At 38.0% G+C, this 23,880-nt stretch overlaps 1 protein-coding gene across 1 annotated transcript in view; it reads right to left on the bottom strand.

Moving 5' to 3' along the window:
- ryr3 (ryanodine receptor 3) overlaps nt 1-23,880 on the bottom strand; it is a 128,279-nt gene that overhangs the window by 100,039 nt on the left and 4,360 nt on the right. Inside the window, exon 2 of the mRNA XM_044049129.1 lies at nt 6,508-6,627. Coding sequence (XP_043905064.1) covers nt 6,508-6,627 — 120 coding nt within the window. The remainder of the gene's footprint in view (nt 1-6,507; nt 6,628-23,880) is intronic.

Below are 23,880 nucleotides of genomic sequence, written 5' to 3' on the forward strand. Positions count from 1 at the left end.
TGCCAGACTGAGTCAACAAACCTCTCTATAGAAAATGAGACGGAAAAGTTCACCAAAAAAACGCCTTTTTTAAATGTATTTTGTCACACTTTACGACTTTACCACTGACACTTTAAAACTACCCGTCTGTCTGACTGTGACACGGAGGCTACACCCTCGATAAATATTTCAGTGTCAAGTTTTAAAGTAGCTCCAAGCTGAGGCTGATAAATAAATAATACTAAATAAATATTTAACTATACATTTTTTGTTTTGGTTTTTGGGGAAACAAATCCTTGAGCTGAAACCGGCGAGATATTTAAATTCAGAAAGGTACCATAGTAGCTGGACGTGGCCTCAACTCCGGTGCTCAGATCACACATGCTGCTGCATCTTAATGTGTACTTTAGAAAAGTAAACAGAATAAAATTGCATTGAATTATTTAAACAAACAGCGTGTGAAACTTCTTTTCACACCGTAATAAATATTTATCAGCGAATGGATATGAAATTAACTGCATGCGATAAGAGACTCGCTCTGAGGCGAGTGGAGCTCACTCATGAAAAATTCTGATGATTCTCGGCTTATTTTTCCGCATTCTGGTGTTTTGCTAATGAGCGTGTGGGATTATGAGCGGGGCTGTAAAAATGTGTGCTCCCTCTGACTGCACTGGCTAGTAATTATTTAGTTGTTTTTTTTTAACCTTATTGCTCAGCACATTACACTTCTCTGGCTCTGTGTTATGTAAAGCTACAGATTTACTTCAACTTAGAACATTAAAGCAGATTTCAAAGATGCTGTACTAGCGCAAACTTTGAGGAATAAATAATATATTAAAAAGAAAACACAGAAAATTACCATAAATACCAATAGTGAAGTAAGTCGGCCAAAGTTTTCAGCAAACTACGGTTAATTTCCTCTTCCTCACAAACCTAATTTCAGACACTGGTATAGTGAAATTAGATTAACAAGGAGCGGGAGATAATGATTATTATTTTAATAATTCATTTATTTTTTGTTATTTGTTTCATTTTCTGCGCAAAATTCCTCAGCTCCGCTCCGGTCACACACCCGGGCATAGACCCAAAATATTTCCACAAGAGGAAGCTCGCGTACCACTGGTGCTACACGTACCACAGTTTGAGAAACGTGGGGGGCTAACACAGGGGCGTCAAACATATGGCCTGCAGGCCAGAACCGGTCCACCAGAGGGTTCAATCCAGCACGCAGGATGAATTTGTTAAAATTTAATGAATAATTATATAGTTCCAGATACCTGTGACTAAAGGTTTTGCAGCTTCGTAGATCCACTGTGATGTAACACACACGTGTAAATTGCACTTTCTGGTTGTTTGTAATTATGTTTTGTAAAAAATATACTTTATTAAATGTAAAACAGAGGGGAAAAATGTGGAGATCTTGTTGTTTATAGGTTATTATTATTATGCTATTATTTTACTGGTCCAGGCCACTTGAGATCAAAAGGACGTGTAAACATACAAACGACGTCCTTGCCAGGATCTTTAGGTGATCCTGACATTATGTGGCTTTACATTAACAATACTCAGGTCTCACCTAACATGCACGACTGTCTGTGTCTCTCCGTGACGATTTAAGGTGTCGCTCCGGTTGTCTGTCCCCTGAATTCCTGCACTTAAGTGATACATGTGAGCTCCAGGGTGATAATGAGGATGGCGCAGACTCTGTAACTCAACACACGCACGGGAACCTCCAGCACCCACTATATACTGTCTGTTTATAAACTGCACTTACACGCAGACATCGCCAGCGACAACCGACCGAAATCTGATAACCTCCCCTCAGAAGTTGTGTATTTACTTTTGCTTTTCCAGAGGACACGACATGACACGACGCAGTGACACAATACGACCTTCTACCGTGATAACCCTGAGCATACCTCTTATGAATTATTCACTGCAATTATCATACTTTCTTTCTGTGTTTGGCAAGATTAGAGTCAGGACACATTGTGTAATGTCTGGCATATAAGAAGAAAAAATCTCAGTGGAAACAGTGACCTTTCTGAAAGTCATTCTTCCATACTCTTGGGATCTTGGAGAAATACAATTACATAAGATGTAAAAAAGTGTTAAAAAATGACCCTTTAAGAGATCAAACTGTTTTATTCAAAAGGCCAGAATCCCCTTTAGGCTGTAAGTTGAACGTGAATTCATTCCTCCATTTTGTCAAGGACACGCAGCTGTGAATCTGAACAACTTACTTCTTGTTCTCTAACAAAAGGGGCATATATATATATATATATATATATATATATATACATATATACATATGTGTAAGATCCGGCTATTAAACATGCCCTTGAGCATCCAAATCCTGCTATAGTTCATTTCTCTGTGCCAGAGATGCCAGCATACTCAATAAAACCATTAAAAACAAACACTGTATAGTGCACGGGGTCTTTTAGGGAGAATTATTGTTTTGCCTTTTTTTTTTTCTATGAGGCAAAAATGAAAAGTGTATATGTTTATGTCCCATTTTAAAGGATTTACGGCAGAATCGACGGGCTGAGAGCCACAGGGGGAAAAAATAAATTTAATCAACACAGATGGTTGTGGTGTTTTTTATGTTGACAGTAAACAGTCATGTGGAATAAAGCCAGCGATGCTAAAGAACCTAAAACGTCAACAGAAATAATAAAAAATGATTAAGACACGGAATTGACTCAAATTTTATTTTACTTTTAGTTTTATTTTAAATACATAATTATAAAATGTTGGTGATGTATATGTTGGGTTTCCATTAGTGGATGTTACATTATTTTGTTGATTTAGGTGTTACCTTAATAATTTTTAAGCACTTCTGATAAATATTGTTCTTGTTTAACCCTTAGAACACAGAGAGTTTAGTCTGCTTTTTATCCATTACTATGTTATAACATGCAGTATATACAGAGGCAATAAGAATGTGCAATATAGAGTGTCTTATATCCTTTTTTTCAGCACAACCTATAGGCAATCTGATGAAATTTTATAATCTTTTAATTTTCCCCAACTATATAAACACAACTGAGCATAAAGTACTGTATTGAATTTGTGAAATTTGGAAATATGTCATAGTTCAAAGTTGGCTTGGCTCGTTTTTTATGAAGAAAAATAAAATAAAAACGGTCTATTTTGTGACTTCTGCACAATTTTCGCTACTTCGATATAAAATTAATCATAACTTTGACTCAACAACTCATGGAAAAAATGCATTTTAAACACACCCCAGGATGTCCATATAAGGAGTCGTGTCTGTGGCAAACAATAATAAGGGTTAACTCTAACACTGGTTAGTTTACGCCGTCTCTCTCTCTCTCTCTCTCTCTCTCCCTATCACTTGAATATTTAACCTATATAATGTTACAGTCTGTTATTGTTGCCTTGTCGTCTCCTGTGATAATTCTCCACTGCCGCTTTAGAGCAGACACACTTTCACTTTCAAACTCCACCAAATAGGTTAAATATTTATACACAAAAATAAAAAAGACTGTGGGAAAGTTATATACATGGAGGTGCAGCATCTTTTATACCTATTTTGTCAAACCTGGCAACCACGCTCACAGTAACTGTTTTAAAACTCTAAAGGTCACCTCAACTTGCTTTTCCATTACTATGTTAAAACACATATATACAGAGGCTATAAGAATGTGTAATATAGAGTATTTTATATCCTTTTTTTCAGCACAATATATAGGCAAAAATGTTTTTTTTCCATTTTCACCAACTTTATTAATACACCTGAGCAAAAAGTACTTGAATTTGTGAAATTTGGAAATGACTTGTTTTTATGAGAAAAATAAATAAATAAAAATGGACTATTTTGTGACTTCTGTACAATTATCACTACTCCACCAATGCATCTTGTAAAGCCTGAAGATGTGACCTATAAACACGCATCACAGGATGTCTATATAAGAAGATGTGTATTATTCCTGCGGCAATTTACCATGGGGTGGACCTGCGGCACTGATCTGTGCAGCGTGAGCACTTAGGGTTAATGAAAGCGCACTGATCATTTAATCATCACGACGTGTCTGTGTTTACTCTTATTCCCTCTCTGCCGCGTGACGTGATGTGACGGGGGGTGAACCAGGCTTCATTCGAGTCTGTTAAATGAGGTGCCAGCACCTGAGATCAGTGAGCAGATGACAGTTCCTCGCCTGGTGCCAAACCACAGCTGTCACCCTCGACGCTCAACGCCACATTTCACACCCAAGGAAGCGCCGTCACCGGTACCAAGGTGAGAGGAGGGAGGAGAGGGGAGGGGAGGTGTTTGTGATGCACTGTCTCCGAGCAGAGCTCTGCAGGCCACAGTGTCGCCCTCTGAATGAGCATCAGTTCCAGGTGGGTGAGCAAAAAAAACACGTCCTCCTCCCTCCCTGTCCCCTAAATTTTATTTACCGACCTATAGTTCAGTGGCACCGTAAAAAAAAAAAAAAAAAAGAAAATCAGGCTTTAAATGATATGCACAGCTCATAAAAACATCCAGACCTGGCAGAGGAGAGCTTTACAGTTGCGGTCATGTGACTGTCGCTCAGACACAGTAAGTAAGTGTGAAGCCAAAATTAAAACAGCAAGCACATTATCAGCATGCTTATACTGTAGGTGCCGCATTGTCTGTCTCACAGACACTATGCAGTACATCTCAGGATTATCACTGAAGACTTTGTGACTGGTGATCTTTAAGACACAAATTTACAGAGCCACAATGATTTGCCGTCTATTTTTGGAAACACAGCTTTTCTAAAATAGGTTTGACAGCTCTGTTGTGTTGCAACACCAAACGCAGCGAGATGCATTCGCAACGAGGAGCTTCACTCCTTGAAGGAAAACAACAATAAACACAATCACACTTCATTCTTACATCATATTCAGGCCTGGGTATCACTGTTGATTTCCTGAACGGACTCAGTGCAGTTTAATATCGAGTCACCTGGAAATATTTTTAGTTTCCATACGATTTTTTTGTATTTTTTCAGGTTTATAAAAGATATTTTTAAAGAAAATTGGCAAACATTTGGATCTCTCTAACCTGGTGCAAACTTAATATATTAATGTGACCCCTACAGTAGTTAGACTATACACCTTTTATATAATATGAAAACACAGAGCAACTCTACTGTGCGGTCCTGGGTGATAATTCACACTAGAAGCTCAAAACCTAGGTTGAGCTCAAACTATACAGCCTGAAAGGGCATGAGACAGTTTGAAGTAATTACAAAATTGCCTAGCAGTGTGTGCTGTGAGCACATCCATCCATGAATTCTTTGCTCATCAGAGGAAGAAAACAGTCATGCGGCGTAGTTTTGTGGTGACACTGGACGACACAAACAAACTAAACTGTCCTCTTGAGCAGTCAATCAAATTTCTGGTTTTGTGCAACTACAATATTCTTTGTGCAACGGATACAGGAAATGACATATTTAAGATCAATTAAGAGGATTCCATGAACCGATATGAGATCTTTCTTTCATGGAGATCAATATAATTTAGAAAAATATAAAGTCTGGGCTCTGTAACCTACCATTTATATGCACTGGTGCAGAAACAAAGTGCAATATCCCTTACTGCCCTCGTGCATTATGTCCTGTTGTGTTTGTTAAGATTCTGGTCAAGCTGAAAGCAACACAGCCAGACCTGATCCTGGAGGAAGGGGGGTTGTATTTTATGCTCCACTGCATCTGCTTTTTAAGGTTTCGTCTTAAATCTCAACGGCAATAGTTTTGCACCACGCAACCTTCACGGAAGCTGAAGTTTTTAATTTATCCCCATGATCTGAAAAGACGGCTCCTCTCCAAAAAGACAGATGGGTCTCAGGGAAAGAAATCACAAGTGTCTCTATTGATTTTACACTCTTTTACGTGGACGAGATGCTGCCACAGAGGAAACTATACTATACTATACATTTTAATACCATATAAAACATACCACACTAATTACAATACTGCTAATACGATCTACTGTGTTTTCATGTTTCATCACAATTGACTTTTTACTCATCATTTAGTCGAACACAATGACTATTCATATCTTGGTCGGTTTCAAGAGGCTTTTCGAGGTGCACAGTTAATTACATTAGTTGGATTTCTCTGCTATAGACTCCATGGTGCAAATCTTTTTTCTACAAGTAGTTTTTAAACCACAGGATGTACCTTTGAAGTTGTCAGAAGGAGAGTAAATGAAAAAAATGGTAAAATATATCAAATAATTTCAAGTTCTGATTTAATTATATCAGGAACACTGACACTAATAAGCTTTAATGTAAAAATTATGGTCAAACAACTAAAATGGCTAAAAGTGAGGACAATTAGTTTAAATAATCACTTGTATGTGATGAATGAAATAAATGGCTTAAGCAATGTCAGAAAAATCTGAAAGAAATAAAAGAAAAATGTATTTTCAGCTTGAAAGGGACAGTCATCAGCAGTGGAATCTTGAATCTTGTATTTTTTAAAATAAGAAAATGAAACATCCACTTTTGACGTGCTTGCATTCTTTCCTCACCTTAGCTTCTGAAGTGGATTCCAGGTAACATATACGGTTCCCGAGTCCCTCAGCGGCCAGGCAGAACTTACGATGCTCCTTCTGGATGGTGGCCACACTCTGTAGCACCACCTCATCGTCCTGAGAAGAGAAGAGAAAGAGAGTCATCCGACAGATCAAGGTTTCAAAAAACGGACTTAAACCTTGTAAGCTTCTGTATCTGTATATTTCCATGCACATCAGTCTCTTCCTGGTTTTCAATAATCCAGCTCGACTATTTCCATTAAACTGTCGGTCAAAGATGCAGAGATGTTCTACAGTCAGTGTCTGCAGAAGCTACCCAGAGTATTAAGCGATGAATTATAGATATTAGTGGTGTCAGAGTATGTGATGTAGTAATGTTCTGCTGTTGTCCCCGCACGCTGCTAAAAACAAACATATTTTTAATTTTAGGCCATTTTAAAATCCATAAGGACTTAAAACAACTACTGAAAGACAATGTAGACATTTTTTGATCAATGTCGTGAGTTTTAATTACTAACGTCCAAGATTCCCGTTAGCAACAACTGACCGGATGTTAAGGAGCTAGCTTATATTTTTAGAGGGAGTTGTAAGTTAAAGAGTGTGCGTTACAGTCCTTTAGACTACTGTCCTTGTGTACTAGTACCTTGTATACCTTGTATACATACTGTATACTAGTGCTTGTATAGAGGGACATTTTAAACTAAATGTGTAGGAGGTTCCTGGTTTAGCTGGCGGCTAGTAGTTAGCATATGTCTTTCTAAGACTTCCTACCATCTACCAACATGAAATATTAATTTCATGTTGCATAAAAGCATAAAATCAGTCTGAAAATGTACCAGCCTTACTTTTGCCATATTTTTTCTATGTCACTGTTGTCTTATTCTTCTGTGAACCAGCTTCTTCTACTATTTCTGGGTTTTAGCCAGAGGAAAGAACTGTAAAACTACACACTGAGAATATGCAGTTGCATTGTGTGGGTGTGTTATTCAAACGTCGAGAAGTACATTCTCAGTTTAAACATGTTTATATACATGTATTCCAAAAATACAGTTTTAGTTGACTAACACAATAATTCTTCTTTTAAAGTGTAATGAATCATTCATACATTGTCCGACACATTATCCAGCTGCTGGTAAACCCAGGACAGTCCTTCACCAGTCCAATGCGGGACCAACACAAAGAGACAAACAACCATTCCCTCTCACATTAACACCTACGGTCAATTTAGGGTGTCCAATCCATCCACTACTTGGCCGTGTGGCCCTGTACTGCATCAAATTGCAAATAAAGCAGTGTGATCCTTCATTTCCCAAATAGTTCTGGCATAAATTGAAATAACACATCCTCACAGGACAAGGGAAGATATTTTTATAGACATGCTGCAATGAAAATGTTCTAGCAGATAAATTATGAATGAAAACTCCTGCTTGTCAAATTAAAACATTTTTCATCACCAAAAACAAACAATATAATACAACACAAGCTACATTAATGAACAGCAGTGAGGCCAGTACAGCTATGAATTGATATCATTTCTAAACCAGTAACAAAGACACTTGCATCCGTGTGGGAGGAAGGAAGAGCTGGATTCAGTCAGTGCAACCACTAAATGAACATCTGTATCTGTCAAGATGAAGAGGGTCAGGGTTTTTTTTTTTGGCAACACACACACACGCAGACACACACACACACTCACTCACTCATATCGATTTGTTCGTGTGTTAGAGTGTGTAGTGTGCTGTGTGTGCTCGCCTCCTGCCAGCTCACGTCCCACACTAATCCGAGCTGATGGTTGCCATGGTTCTGGCTCCCACCTCCTTCACAGCAGTATTAATTCAATAGATTTGGATCCAGGCTGCATGGAGGTGAGATAACAGACCCCCGACCAGATTTTAAAACAAAAGACATTTTACTGTTCCTGTGACCGGAAAAATGTGAGAGAAAAAAACCCTTTTGAACAAATCTCCTCATTATGCCATCAGATGTTTTTCTGCATTACAAAGCCAATCTTATTCTGACAAAACAAAGAAATAAAGGAATTAAAACTTGCTTTTTTCTTGTCTCTTTTTGATGATGTCAAAGATCAAACAGACACTGTAGGAAGGCAAAAGTCACCCACAGTGATTCACAGGTTTTTGAAGCTTTGTTGTTTTTGTTTGGTTTGTTTTTTCCTGACATGTGGGAGACAACAACAGAAGCACACTTTGAATTAATTACCCAGAAAATAACAAACAAAAATTCTTGCAGTTGAGCTCTCCGAGAACTTTCAACTATTATTGTCCTGATTTTTAATAACCATTTGTTTTAGCTGGCAACTGCACAACAGTTGTAATTGCTGAGTCAGCAATTTCCGGCCATAGTTTTCACGTTTCCACAGTCACTAATTAAATCAAAGGCAGATGAGTGGTCCATTTATTTTCCCCATTGAAAATAAATGGCAGAAAAAAGCTGAATATCTCAAAGTATAAAGAGCAGGTAATCTTGACGTAGAAGTTGTGATGAATGAATTGCTGAAAATGCTGGAGTAGCAAATAAAGGTGGAAAAATAAGGGAAAAGAATAGTTGGGAATCGTCATCATTCCCTATTTATGATTATTTCAAGGCTATAGAACAATTAAATACCTATCATCTTGCTAAGGGAAAAACTGGCCCCTTTGTTAAAGGTCCAGAGTGTAAAATTTAGGTAAAAAAATTGAAGATAAAATAATATTTCTTCACAATGAACAAACTTTATATAGATATATAAATATTGATGCTAACTGACTACATAGTTTCTCCAAAAATGAGGTGAGGAATAATCAGCTGCAACATAAATTTCCCCAATAAATGATGCCAAATTTTACCAAGTGTACCTTTTACCCATATGTTAACAAAAAAGTTTACATATTCAATATTATTCCAGAGGAACATTCCGCAAAGATGAAAGAAAAACAGCTGAAAAATTAATGTTAAAGGAGCATTTGGTGATTTATAGTGGAGGTAAATTTATACAGAGGCTAATTAGCGCAGCTTCAATGAGAGGTCAATGTTCCTGATTATACGGAATAAATCAACAACGTTTATTGAAGACGCAGTATATTTTGGTCAGTTTGTGTTGCGGGCAGTATAAAAAAAATAAATCAATCTTGGACGCACTTATAATGGATGAATTAAAGCACAGCGGAGACAGTGGTGAAGTAAATGAGGAGCTGAGCTGGCACAACAGGCCACAGCAGCAGCGTTTTAAATGCCCCACAATGCATTGTTGGACGTTCACTGAGGCGATTACTGATCAGCACTGGCTCTAAATCACTGCTGCAGCTCCTGGTAGCCGGAACAAACACAGCTTGTTGTTTGGAGACTGAACACATATCAACACAGTTCGATTTGGTACAGTACAGTACTTTTTTTCAGTTTGTGGCCGTTTGTCTCAGCAGGTCATCAAACTTTGGAAGAGAATCAGAGGTGGGTCAAAATATCAATTTGGTGATATATAGTCGCCCTTCCTCATGCAATACGATAATCGATATGCTTGGGGAAATAGAGATATTTCGAAGAAGAGAAATCCTTAACTTTTCAAGTTAACGTTTTGTTTTCTCCAGTTAGACAGATATCGAGTGGTATCGCTATATGATTGACTCGCAATGTACTGATTATTACAGAATCGTTGTATCATGATGTCATTGGCATCGTATCGCGTATTGTATTGTGAGGTACTCTGTGATTCCCACCCCTAACGAGTATAGTTTGCCTCAACCTCCATGGGATATTTATACTGATCTCAGAAAAGTGACTCCCAGTCCCAGTCAGGTGACTGTTATGGGTGGAGCCAACCAGACTGTACCGTAACAAAGAAAAGGTGCCAAAAAATGTAACGTTTGGGCTGGTTATTTTCAATTTTTCAAGCAATATGTACCACACTGTAGCAAACGAAACTGTTCCACTCGGTAGAAACACTTTACTGTCATAATATGTCAATGCCCATGTCTTTTGTAGAGGCTAATTGGTGATTATTAGTGTAAAGATATATAAATAAACAACTTTATAACTTTTTATAACTTTATAACCTTTCTAAAGTGTTGCTTGAACCCTCATGGGGAAAAGGGTATGTTTTCCACCTGTTAGTTGAACACAGCCTTATTAACTTTGAATGAAATGAATACTTTAATACTGTGTAATGGTGACAGAAAAAAATAACATAATACCCAAAACAACAACATTGTTAATTGGTTATGTTACGCTCCGAGTCCCGTGTCCTTTTACCGTAATCAAATATGAACTGCTAAGGAAACAAAGGGTTGTCTTTAAAGTGGATTTCACAAAATGTCTCCATTTCTCAGTACAACTTTTCTAAAGCGGCAATTAAATTGATTTATTTCACCAGGAAGTGCCTTGAGATAGAATCTCCTTAATGAAGGGAGGCCTGGCCAAAACAGCTCACTATTTACAATTCAGTGAATATAATATGCAACACATATATAAACACAGAATACAAATACAATAGTCAAACAAAACATAAAAGGGAAAGAAAACCAATTAAATTAAATGCCTTTAAGCCTAGATTCCCCTTTATATTTCTAGCTTATGATTCAATAATGCTGTACGACACTGTGTCGCCAGTTTATTGCACTTCTCTCAAACGGCTTTTCTGTTTATTACAATCCAGTTCAACAACTACAAACTGCAGCCTCAAAAAAAACACATCTTCAAAACATTTGGAGCAGATACTGGACTCTGTAACCTTCACAAAGGTATGATTTATAGCACAAGTGTTGAGTTGAACTGCTGAACTGTTCCTAATAAACTGCCAGCTAGGGCTGAAACAATTACTTGATTTTAGTGTTTTTAAAGGGATTAACAAGTTTATCTCATTTTCAGCTTACTAAATGTGAATAATTTCTGGTTTCTTTGCATTTCATATAACAAAGAAATCATTCAAATTTAATCATTTTGGTTTGTGGACAAAACAAGACCTTTGAGAACATAATCATTTCCAGGTTTGAGAAACATTTTATGGACCAAATGATTACGCAAGAAAGTAACCGTCAGATTAATCTATTATGAAAATGATGGTCAGTTGCATCCCTACCACCAGCTGAGTGTATTCTCACTTGAATTTGAAAAAAGGGGCGACCGTAAATAAACCGCACATAATTTGATTGATTTCACAGTGCAACTTCAGAACCAGAAGTGGTCAGAGTTGCACTGGAGATCAAAACCTGCTACAAAGAGCGGATGCCGTCCTGTCATCTGAGCGACGTGAAGAGCAGAGTGGACGATTATGCCAACGTCTCTCTGAAATAAATGGCGGCGTTATCTCGATCACTGTGATCAGATCTCAAAAATGTAATTAAACAGGCGTGTATGTATGTGTGCGCACCCATGGCCAAGGCACTTACTTAAGGCCACTTTCTGTCTCCCTCTTGCACCCCTGACTTGATCGCGAGCCAGGGAATCTGGTGAATCTGAGGCAAAGTGATCCTTGCAGCAGCAGAGCGGCCATCTGCTAGACAGCTAAAAAGCAGCATCAGTACTATGTATAGGGTCCTGGCCTGTGGCAGGAGGAGGAGATAAGGGAGGGTTGGGTGGCTGCTTCGGGAACTTGACCCTGCTCGACCCCACCCATCCTTACTACTTTCTTGATATCTTTCTAGATCCTACAAAAAAAAACATTTCTCCACTCACAACAGACAAAAGAACTTTCTCCAAATCACTTTTCAACTGCTCCTCCAAAGAAACCCCCTCACGTTAACCCTCTCTTGCTTTCCCTTTCGTGCCCTGTGCTGCGCTCAGGCTCCTTTTGCCTTAACAGACAGCGACAGGTGTGTTGGTGTGTGTGCGGCCTGATGCGTCCATCAGCCGAAACCCGAGAGCTCCCCGCGCTCTGGCGTGCCAAATAAACTCCCACAACTCACCCGGTGCTGCCACCGATGTGAACTTGAGAAAAGGTGAATCTGCTCAATCCCTCAGAGCGGCTATTTTGACACGCATGCTTTGCACATGCTCAGTGGAGGATTCTCTCTCGGCGTTGTGTGTGTGTGTGTGTGTGTGTGTTGGGGGGGATACGGAATGAGAGGGGGTTAAAATCTGGAAAGAATAAAAGTAAATTCCAGCACATTTTGTCTCCTTGTTCACACCGTCTCGCTGCGTCTCAATTGCTTGGACTTCTCAGGAGTCGTGTTTCTCGTAAATGTCAGACAGGGTGCTAAGTACAGGTTGAGCTGCTTGTTTTTCGTGAAGCTTAGCCCGGCCATGCAGATACGGTGTAGATGTGTGAGAAACGCCTGATAATTCGAGTAAGAGTGGACGTCTATCGCTGAGATTCAAAGCCCAAGTGGTCAATAATAACAATTTATACACAGGATCTGTCCGTCAAAGCTGCACTGATATAATTTGAATAAACGTAACGTACAAACAAAATATAAAATTCAAGAAACAGGTAAGGAAGATAACTTTTGTGAGTAAAGTTTTAGTAATTATCAAGATTTTGTGATCTCTTTGGCTTTCGACATTGGTTTTATCTTTTTTATCGTTTTGTATTGATTGTCTAATACATCTTTGTTTTATTGATTTCTGATGTACAGCACTTTCTTTCAGCCATGTTTATAAATGAAGTAGCATTGGATTGGATCAAAAATGTATAAACCGTAAATAAGTAATAAATCTGCCAAAGCCAGTTACACATACAAAATGATCTGCCAAAACACAGGCACCAGAATAGAAATAATTATTATTCAAAAGCCTACAGGAAGTGGCAGAAACAGAATCAGTGTAGGGGGGAAAAAAATATTAAAAGACAAATAGTTAAGTGACAGTGACAAATTATACTTACAGCTGAGACGGTAAGAGATCAGGACACAAAGGAGAAACAGAAAATGGAAGAAGAAAGGGGAAAAATTACTTTTTTTTATCAATTTGACATTTGGTTTCACTGGCATACTCTGAAATTAATGCAAAAAACTATTAATAGCAGCTCAAACTAGTTTTTACCACCTTTGCCATGGAAGGTTGTCCTTTTACCCACATATTTCTATAGGTCTCTTTGTCTGACTAATGAAAATACTACTTCAGGGATTCTCAAAAAAACATTGTGAAGAGATGGCGTCTGAGCCAACAAAGAACAAATTCAGTTTTGATGAGGCTCTTGATTAGATCCCCTACAAAAGTCTAGAAGCAGTGAGGCCAGTTCCTCGATTTTTGCTGTACACTGAAAACGGATGAACCTGATCAAGAAATCCTTCATCATGAACCAAGACAACAAACCAAAACACAGCCAAAACAACCAAGGAGGTCATCAGGGGACAGAAGTGGACAGTTTTGGACTGGACCAAGTCAGTCTCCAGACTTATGTGTTTCAATTCATTTTAGTAGGAAGTGGGAATTTCCAAGGTCAATAAACGCCCCCTGAATTTGGATTTCCAACTTGGAGCAACCTCATAAAACCTGAGTTAGGAAGCCACGATGGGTAAACACTTCTGTTTTTTAGTTTCACAGTAAATCAGTTGTACATAGACATGTTTCTATACTGTTTGTGTGTGCGTAAAATACCATGTCGAACGATGTTATTGACTGGTATTGCTAACAATTGCTAGCCCAAGATCCGACTCGCTGAATTTTACCTGCTTAACAGGAGACTTAATGAAAAATAAAACCCGCAAAAGTGAAAGAGGCTGCAGTGAAAGCTTGGAAAAACACCACAAAAGAAGAATCGTAAACTATACAGCCGTCAATTGGTCTACCATTCATTTTTCTCTTTCACTCTTCAAGTCAATCTGTGATCCATATTTTTGCTTGGTTTTCCATTACAAATGGCACCATCTCTTACATGTTTAAATACTTGGAAATAAAAGATTGGAATACTGATCTCTGATCTCAAAAATGTGACACAGAAGCACAAACTGCAGGCTGCACAATGACAAACAGGAGTTAAAATACAAACTGACACACATTCTAACCATTAAAAGGTCAGAACACATTGATGGAGATCTAATGGAGAGAGCCACAATATGTTAGTGGTTGATGTTTAAGCATTAAAAGCTCTTGTTCCAGTCTGTAAATTCAAGTCTATATTCAATACAGTCAGATACTGTCACCCTTTAAGAGAGGCTCTCTTAAGTAAATATTTAACTGAAGCCTATTCTATTCTGATTCTCGATTAATAATTTGGAGTGGCTTTTAATTGTTAAAAAAAAATCTTTTTTTTTCATTTTATCATTCATTTTTTTCATTCATACAGCAAAGAAATCATTAAAACCAAATCATTATGATGTTTGGGAAACACCAGTCATCATTATTTTGGACCAAAAACTAATAGATGAATAGAGAATAGAGCTGCTAGTTGCAGCTCTACAGTTTAATTATGTATCTAATACCAAAAACAAAAAGGCAAAAGGACTAAAGTGTGAACTGCTTAGTTCTTTTCCGTACAAGTTTAATTAGAGAGCCACATTGGTTCATTTCATTTGGCAACATTACCTTAAATTAAGTAAACAAAATAAAGTGTGGAACAAGCTTGACATCATCTTTGTTTATATCATAATTTACTGTTAGCCATTGCCTTGGGGGGGTTCCAATATGGCAACAAAGGCAGCCAATTTAATATTTTTCTCGTCACTTTATCTTTTTGAGTAATTGTCTTTGGTTCAAGCTTCTCAGGTGTGTGTGTATTTTTAGCTCTCTGGTTATATTCTGCAGGATTTGGACTGTTGCTCTCACCAAACATGACATTTTAAAACATTTTTACTTTGGGCTTCACAATGAAACAGTGAGAATTTTAATCAGGGTAGCGTAAAAAAAAACATTCTGTTATTGATTTTGGAACTAATAAGCTTAAAGTTCACTGCTGCATTATTGCAGAGAAGAAAAAAAACTCAAAGTTCAATAAAATAGTAGATACGAGACAATCCCAAGTCTGTCTGGCCCTTGTTGCTTGTGGCAGAAGTTGAGAAATGTTCATTTACCAAGTGTCAGCCCCCACCAAAAAAGCACAGACACTAGACAATCAAACCACTTTGAACGTTTCAAGCTCTCAGACAAGATAATTGTCCCCATTACCATTTTTTGGACAAAGTGTAACCAACAATGGCAGACATCACCATCACTTTTGGTGCTTTTCCATTATACAGTTCTAGCACTACTGGGCTCTACTCCACATGCCATATCTCTTTACAATGTAAATTCATAATAGTTTTGTCTCTTTTCATGCACGTTACAGTTCAGGTTTACAGTTCACAGTTTTCTACATATTTATTATTCATACACTATTATTCATTCTATGTATATTGTTGGAGATTAACGCATGTTTTCAGGATTTTTAAAGTCTTTTTAACTGATCTACAGTTCGGCATTGTTTGCTTTTATTCTTTCATTACTCTTCCAGTGACGACACTCTCTGACCAATCAGTGGGCGGCAGTCTATCGACTTCACATTTTAGTATCAGCTCAGCTCACTTGGAAACTCGTAAGAGCAGGTACTAAACGAAAGCCCCAGGTACTATAACTAACGGAAAAGCACAAAAAGTCGAGTCGAGCCAAGTCATGCTAGAACTGTGTAATGGAAAACCACCATTAGCCATGACAGACACTGCTCTGCTAACGTCTGATAGCCACCTTCAGCACCAAGCGTCAAGAATTGACACCATTCATGAAAGCGAGTCCGGCGTCAGTTCTAAAGTTACCAGGGATCAATCTTCACGAGTAAACTTTGCCATTTAGCCGTTAACTTGAACTGAAAGGCTTCAGTGGAGGAAAAAAGACACAAACTAACAGAGATTGAGCTTGGAACACAGGCAAGTGAAGAGACTTTCTGTGCACAAAAACAATTCATAACCTACATAATATGTATGTAGGCCTTGTTCAGTGCAGCCCAAATGTGATTATTACACATATCCAGATTGTATCTAGCTTGATTATTTTTGGCAGTCTGAACAGCTTAAAAAACACAGGATCAGATCCCATTCACTCTGAACGACTTGGTCGCTAAGCAACAATGTAGATCTGGAGAGACAGAAGTTAATTGAAGGTGCATAAACAATCGACACAGTGGAAGACAATAGTTTAAACATCAGAAGAAAGTTTGTGCTGTGGCTCCACATAAGCATTTGGGACAGAAACAGGCACAGTTCTATGTCATCCATATACTGTACCTATAGAAATCCAGGTGGAAGACTAAACTAGACTATGTCAATATGGACACAAGAGATCGGATCTGATCACTTGGGATATATATTGTGAGATCTGATTATGATCGGATATGCTTACAAATCCGATTAGGCTGCAGTCTAAACAAGGCCTAAGCAGCAGCGGCAGTGATGCATGTGGGCCGCTGAATGTGCCGAGTCATTTTCTACGCGTTTCCATCATACCTGATTAATGAGGTGCTTTAAATGAATGAGGTTTAGCTGCAGAATACACAAAAAAACAAAAAAAAACAAAGTGAACAATTCACTGCCTCGGCGGGAATATGTCAGGGTTCAGAGCGCTCGTGTGTCAATTATTCTTTTAGTAAAATGTTTACACAGACAAACAGCCTCGCAGAGCCATCAGACACTTTATTACATAAAGCCATTAGAGTGTGTTTTTTCTGCAGAGAGGAGGAGCAGCAGCCACATCGCTCATTGTTTTAAATCAATGGGTGTCAACACATGTGTCTCAGTATTGAATGCTTGCACGGTGTTCGGTGCTGGGGCTTACTGTTCCTGTCAGTACTTCACACTTTGTAGTTTGACAGGTGACTCCCGCTGTAGCTCTTCAGGTGATGTAGAGTAATTTTTTTCTGATTTCCCTCATCATAAAGTGTGGATAATATGAACTGAAAGTTTTGTTTTCTTTCACAGACTTGCCAGTTTTGGATCATTTAATATGGTGTTTTCACACATTACGCGTTGGTAAGACATATGCAGGTTTGAGGGCATATCCGAGACTGCATCAGCAGTCAGAATTAATAATGCAGAGCACATCTGAGCTCTACGTTCAAAAATAATACAATTAAATTCCACAGTCAAGCAGGTTTTTGCCCCGCAGTACACTGCCATGGATCGCAGACGCCAAGATTTATATTGGTGTTCCTATCACAAATTGAATTTTCTTGGCCTTGTTTGTATGCATATGGCTTCGTGGCAACGTCAAATAATAAAAAAAAAGTCTCTCCATGCGTGCAGGACTGAGACGTCCACCTCAGCAGAAACACTGAGAAATGGACGGCCCCTGCGGTCAGGGACGGACCTGGTGCGTCTCTGAAGTCCATCATCCTGTCTGATGAGACAGAGCAAACACGAGCAAGATGTAGTGGGGTGTGAAGGGAGGGAGAGGGAGGGATCGTGCATGTGTGTGACGCTGTGAGAGTGAGAACTGACAGAGAGAGAGGTGCAGAAACCTGAAGTGAAGAAGTTCACCTGAGGTAAATCCAAGCCTCCCATTTCCTCGTTTGGATCAAACTGTGTGCTGTGGGTGTCCAGCCCTAAAAATTGTAGCTCTCACAAACTGCTACTAAATCCTCCAAAAACAGAAGGCAAGTGCTTTTTGTTCGGAATAAATTTCACGTTTTAATTTATCAGACACACAAAATATTATTTTAGAGTTATGTAATCCATCAGTAACTGTCTGTGACAAAAGACAACAGCCTCCAGATCCATCAGGCTACAAGCTACGAGGTACGAGGGTTGACACCAGCAGCAAATAGAAAATGGTGTTTCTGGGATGACAGCAAGCTTTCAGAAAAACAAAAAGAAGAAGAAGAAGAAGAATGAATTCTTAGCAAAAGGACGAAAGAAAAACACCCTTAAATCCCTTCTTCTCAGAAAAAACATTCAAATGAGAAAAGAAACTCAAAGAATAAATTATATCTTATGCTCTTGAGCAAGGCACACCATACTAGGGCTGTTCAATGACTGTGTAACAAAGTGTTCCAGTTAAGTCACTTCCACTCTCTGCGCACTTGAAACCCATCTGTAAGTGGCGATATATGAAATTACACTGCAAAAACACAACAGCGAAAAAGGGTTTTCACAAAGAATCAAGCACCATTTTGGAGTTATGGTACATTAAAGTGAGTTTCAGGACATTGTTTGACAGAGAGACCCTGTAACTTTACTGTTTTGGTTTATTTTGAGCCACCAACACTTTGACTGCCTCATTTTGCTGCCACATAGTCAGACAGAAAAGAAATGTTCTCCTTACCTGCTGCCTTAAAAACACAAGTAGACTGAACTTTGTATCAACATAGGTTCATTTGTTTTAACTTGATGATTTGGTAGTTATTTGTAGTTTTAAGTCACGGCAATTTCAATCAAATTCATATTTTTGTTTATTTTGTTTTAGATTAGTTTCCTTAAAAGTACTAGAAACTGCAAATCTGCCACATTTAGTCAACATACAGTTCATGTGGGTTATGTTTTTTTGGTTTTTTGTTAAAGAATATATAAAATGTTTTCTTTGTTTCTCACATTTGATTTTTAACGACATATAGCTGGCTACCGACTGCAAGTTTACCTTCTGAAAACTTGTAATAAATTGAATAAATTGTTTTTAATGTCCAAAAGTAATCTGTTATAACTTGTAGGGGTGTCATATTTTACAAGGTAGAAGTGTTTTGCATCTAATGAGATAACAATTGGTTTGTTTCCACATAGCACCAAATATTAATGACTAAAATAACTATATAGCATATTAGCTTTATATTAAGAGTGTAAGATTCAAAAAATTAACCTGTGCGCTTCATCTAAACTGTCTCACGGCAAATTTAAAAAAAAAAATTATATTGTTAGGCAACCTCTAATGGATTGAGTAATTAATGACTGGAGGTCAAGTGACATTACTTTATAGTTCCATTTTGTCCGGGAACACTGCATATACTGGATACAACAAGAATTTGAACACTTAGTTTAAATAAGCACACAAAGAACTGAGACAACCTGTGATCACACAATGCAACAAATAAGAATAATAATAATACTACAAAAAGATTAAGCAAAAATAAGGGGGGAAAACTGAAATGCCTAATGTGAAATAATTGATTTATTTCAAAGCTTTAGCAGCAAAATCCTGTGGTAAGTTAGGATTGTGTTTGCTCACAGTCAGTAGCTTATTGAAGAGATGCATTTTCTGGGCCTTTAAAGTGGATTGAGGCTCAAAATATAACCCAAAATATCTCAAGAAGAAAACTCTGATGACCAAAGAGCTTAGAAACAAAGTGAACCAATGACGGCATTAAAGGAAAAACAAACCTGAGGGACTCTTAAAATGCTGAGACTCACCTTTTTCAATCCTCAATTGATTAATGAAGGTAATTATTTTGAGTTGGGAGTTCATTCATGCCACGACTAACTATGCATGGGCCGCCACATCAGTGTAATACTGAAACTGAAATCAATACACTGGAGAAGTTGAAACTACTTGGTTTGGATATGAAACCCACAGAAGAAGAAGTATATTAGAGCCACTCACTCACACAAAGTATTGATTGTGATTGTATACTCCAGCCATAATTAAATTTATGTTCCTCGTTTGTGTGAGACAGCAAAAACAGGCCATAACTGCAATCACTACAAGTGGATAAATATGTCACTTACATCCTACACATCATCAGCAGCATATACATTACTCTACAGATGACATGTTTCTCCACGCAAAATCCTTACATGAGGCAAAAACAAAGGTGACACTGTAGCTGATGTATGTGTATTTCATAAGCTTTACAGCAAAATTTCAAGGTCAAAGATGGAGAAGAAGAATCTAAGGATAAAACAAACTTATTCCTGCAAAACCAATATCATGTACATCTATTGGGAGAAGCAGTTTAGGCATAAAAAAAGAAAAACTTCACCTTTACTATTTTGATTATCAATTAATCTGTTGAGTGTTTTTTTCAATGATTAAAACATGTTTTCTGATTTTTCAGCTTCTTAAATGTGAATATAGGTTTGAGAAAACACTGACCAATGTTTTCTGACATTTTATGGCCCAAACTAGTGATCCATTAATTGAGAAAAAATAAGCTCTTATAAAAATAATTGCTAGTTCCAGCCCTATTTCTAATCTGCCAAACAAGTTTCTAACACGCTCCTATTCTCTCTCTAAATCAGGATATTGTAATCTTTTTTTTTCGTGAAACAAATTCATACATTTTTAAAGCAAATGCCATGTCAGATTAAATGTCACAAACTCAGGTGATTGATGTGTCTGTTATTTAACCGGACAGGTTTAAAACCCCTGGAATGAAAATGAGTGATGCACAGATCGTGACGCTGCTCGCTGACACGTTTACATCAGGGTTGTGTAAATGATGAGTGCGTCCGCTGACCCCTCGCTGTCCTTCAGTAATGACGGCTGAAACAGGCGGCGGAACAGTGTTTGCATCACAGTTTGCTCGATCGATTGAGGAAATCCTTCCTATTCAATTTAGATCAAGCAGAAGTTCACCTGAGGCTGCGGGATGATGCAGCCTCTTCTGTCTCACTCCCTCTCTCTCTCTCTCTCTCTGGATCTTTCCAACCCTCACTGAACAGCCAAAATGTGCCAAGGCATCAACTAGTACATTACAATATGGTAGTTACCGCATTCTGGAGTCATGACTCAGCAGCAGTATGGATTTTCTTTTAACAAAGGAAACAAAAAGTGCACTGTGCTCCTACTGATTTTTGATATCTGCTTAAAAGTCGGCACACTTGAAATATCTAAAAAAAACAAATCCCACCCCTTCGACCTGTTGATATATACAGTACAGTACAGCCTGTAACATTAATATCCAACTTCAAGAGCTAGTTCTCAAATAGGTTATGTTCGTTTTCACACGTAATAATCCACTAGGCTCGGTACAATTTGGGACTTGGTTCAGACGAGACAAACAATGAACAAGAAAACTCGCTTATCTGTTGGTTAATGCAGGACAACTTCTGTTTCCGCCACATAAGAGCAAAACATGGAGTTGCATCCAATCCTATCAGCCTTGGGTACATACTACACATAATATACGCTGCAACAATGGGCTCAGCCATTTCTCCTGGCTATTGTTCTACACGTACGTATGTGTTTACCCACAATTAAGGCTGAAACAATTAATCAACTATTTTGATAATCGATTGTTCAGTTTGAGTGTTCTCTAAAGAATTAAAACCAGTTTCTGTGAGCTTCTTAAATGGTAATATTGTCTGGTTTCTTTGCTCCATATGAAAGTAAGAAATCATTAAAACTGATACTTAATTATAGACGGACCAGAGTGTGCTTCTTTGCTGCGCATCAGAGTTCAGTTGCACGTTCACACCTGCCCTAAACGGACTGGACTTTCTGAGCATCAAAACTTCAGTGACGACATCTGTCAGTAAAACTGTACAACACATGGGTCAGTGCGACAGACAATGTCCACGACTTTGACACACTAAGCTTCACAATATGCGTACATTTACTTTTGTGGCTCAAATGCTACTTTATCCCTATAAATAATACATGATAGGCTATTCAAAGTGCCATTGGTCTTGAGTTGCCCTCGACTTGAGCACTGCTCCTGGTGTGGTTTAGTGCCAGGGGGAACAGAGCTGTATGTGCTGTGGAAGCATCATCTTTAAAAAGGCTAAATTTAAACGTCCAGAGTTCTTGCTCTGGTATGTAGAAGGCCTCAGAACATGAACTCCAAATAAGCCCCGAAGGAGCTACTGGAGGGGGGGGGACTGCGACCCTCGGTCACCTGGTTACAAAAGGTGCAACGGTATCTGGACATTGCAGGTGAAAATGTATTGATAACCCTAATATCTCTATATAATTCCAGGATAAAAAAGGCATCATTTGAAGCACTGGCTGAACCCCTGTAGTTACTCTGGTTAGCACAGCATATTTAGCATACTAGCGTAACAACAACGTATTTTACCACAGAAAATATAGTCATAATTTCAGAAAAAATAAAATACATCCGATAAAGGGTAAACAATGTAGCTTTCATTTAAGACAAAATATGCAAAAACTAGCCAGCTAATTATGCTAATGTTAGAGCTAAGTGTTTTGCACTCGCAACTTACACATTTTCAACTTTTCAAGCTTTTACCACCTCTTCAGCAATATTTGCACTCAGTTAGTCATGACAGACAGTGCTTTGTTAGCCCCCGATAGCTACATCCAGTACCAAGCATCAGACCTGCGCTTGAGTATATGAGACTATACTTGGATGAGAATGTGGAGCTGGGAAAGAAAACCTTTCTATCGGACTCTAAATGGGACGATCATTTACAAAAAAAAGAAAAGGCCCAGAATTTAGCAATTAGGACCACAAGTTATTCAGGAAAATGTTAACTGACGTTTTCAAGTGAAAAGCAGTGTCATTTACTATAAATTTTAATACAAATTTGTTTTTGCAATCACTGGATTATCCCCCTAAAGGCCATTTGTGGGAATGCAAGTATCAGGCACTTTAGTATTGCTTCATTTATCAATTTTTTCATGATTGTTGCCATGAATATAAATAATTAGTAAACACTGAGCAGTAGAGATAGTTAGTGCCAGTAATGTAGGTGCTGATAACAATAAAAAAGTAAGTCAGATCATATTTGTGTTTGGCTTCTTAACTTGCCCATAAAATCAAGTCATAAATGCTTTCCAGATGAGGACTAACCAATATGTTTGGCACACAGAATGTTATTTGCGATAATGTTAACTCTTTAGATGCTAAATATCATATTTTATTAGTGGCCCCACATGTAGTGTATGCTCTGCCAGTGAAGAAATCCAATACTTGAACAACATGCCATAAGGTTGTATGACTTGACATTGGCTTTTGGGGGGGGAAGAGTTTTATGGATAGTCTCTTTTTTTTTGCAAACCACATAAAAATTCTACAAACAAGACAATTCTGCAGTCAATTTGGTTGAGAAAAATCTCAGTATTTGTCTCTGTTGGAGCATAATATCATTGTTTCACACAGCAACACAATCAACTGGCAACAACACCCAATAATACGGGTGTCTGCACCTCATTATCTAATGGCACCGCAAGTCACAAACTAAGCAAGTGACTTATATCCTGTTTCCCAAAAAAAAAGGAACCATTTTACTTGGCACAACGAAATACTATTTTGTTACAGTTTTTCTTTTTTTTAAAATGAAGGTAAACAAACACAATCTTGAGCTGACAACATCAACACAGTCCCTGTCATTTAAATCTCTGCAGAGTAAATGAGCTGTCCGCGTTATTCCATAATCAGTGAGCACATCATTTAAATTGCGATTCTGCTCGCCTAGGATGATGAGGGATCAAATCAGTCGAATCAAATTTACCATATTGTTCCCACTGCGTTTTTTTTGGTGCTACAACAGCTGCAGAACAAAAAGGGATATATAAAACTAAACTATTTCACACTAAAATTATATAAAGATCTGGATGCCTGACTCGGGAAAAAGGTTCTGCAAA

This window comes from Solea senegalensis, linkage group LG17, assembly GCF_019176455.1.
Source record: "Solea senegalensis isolate Sse05_10M linkage group LG17, IFAPA_SoseM_1, whole genome shotgun sequence".
NCBI classification, from domain to species: Eukaryota; Metazoa; Chordata; class Actinopteri; order Pleuronectiformes; family Soleidae; genus Solea; species Solea senegalensis.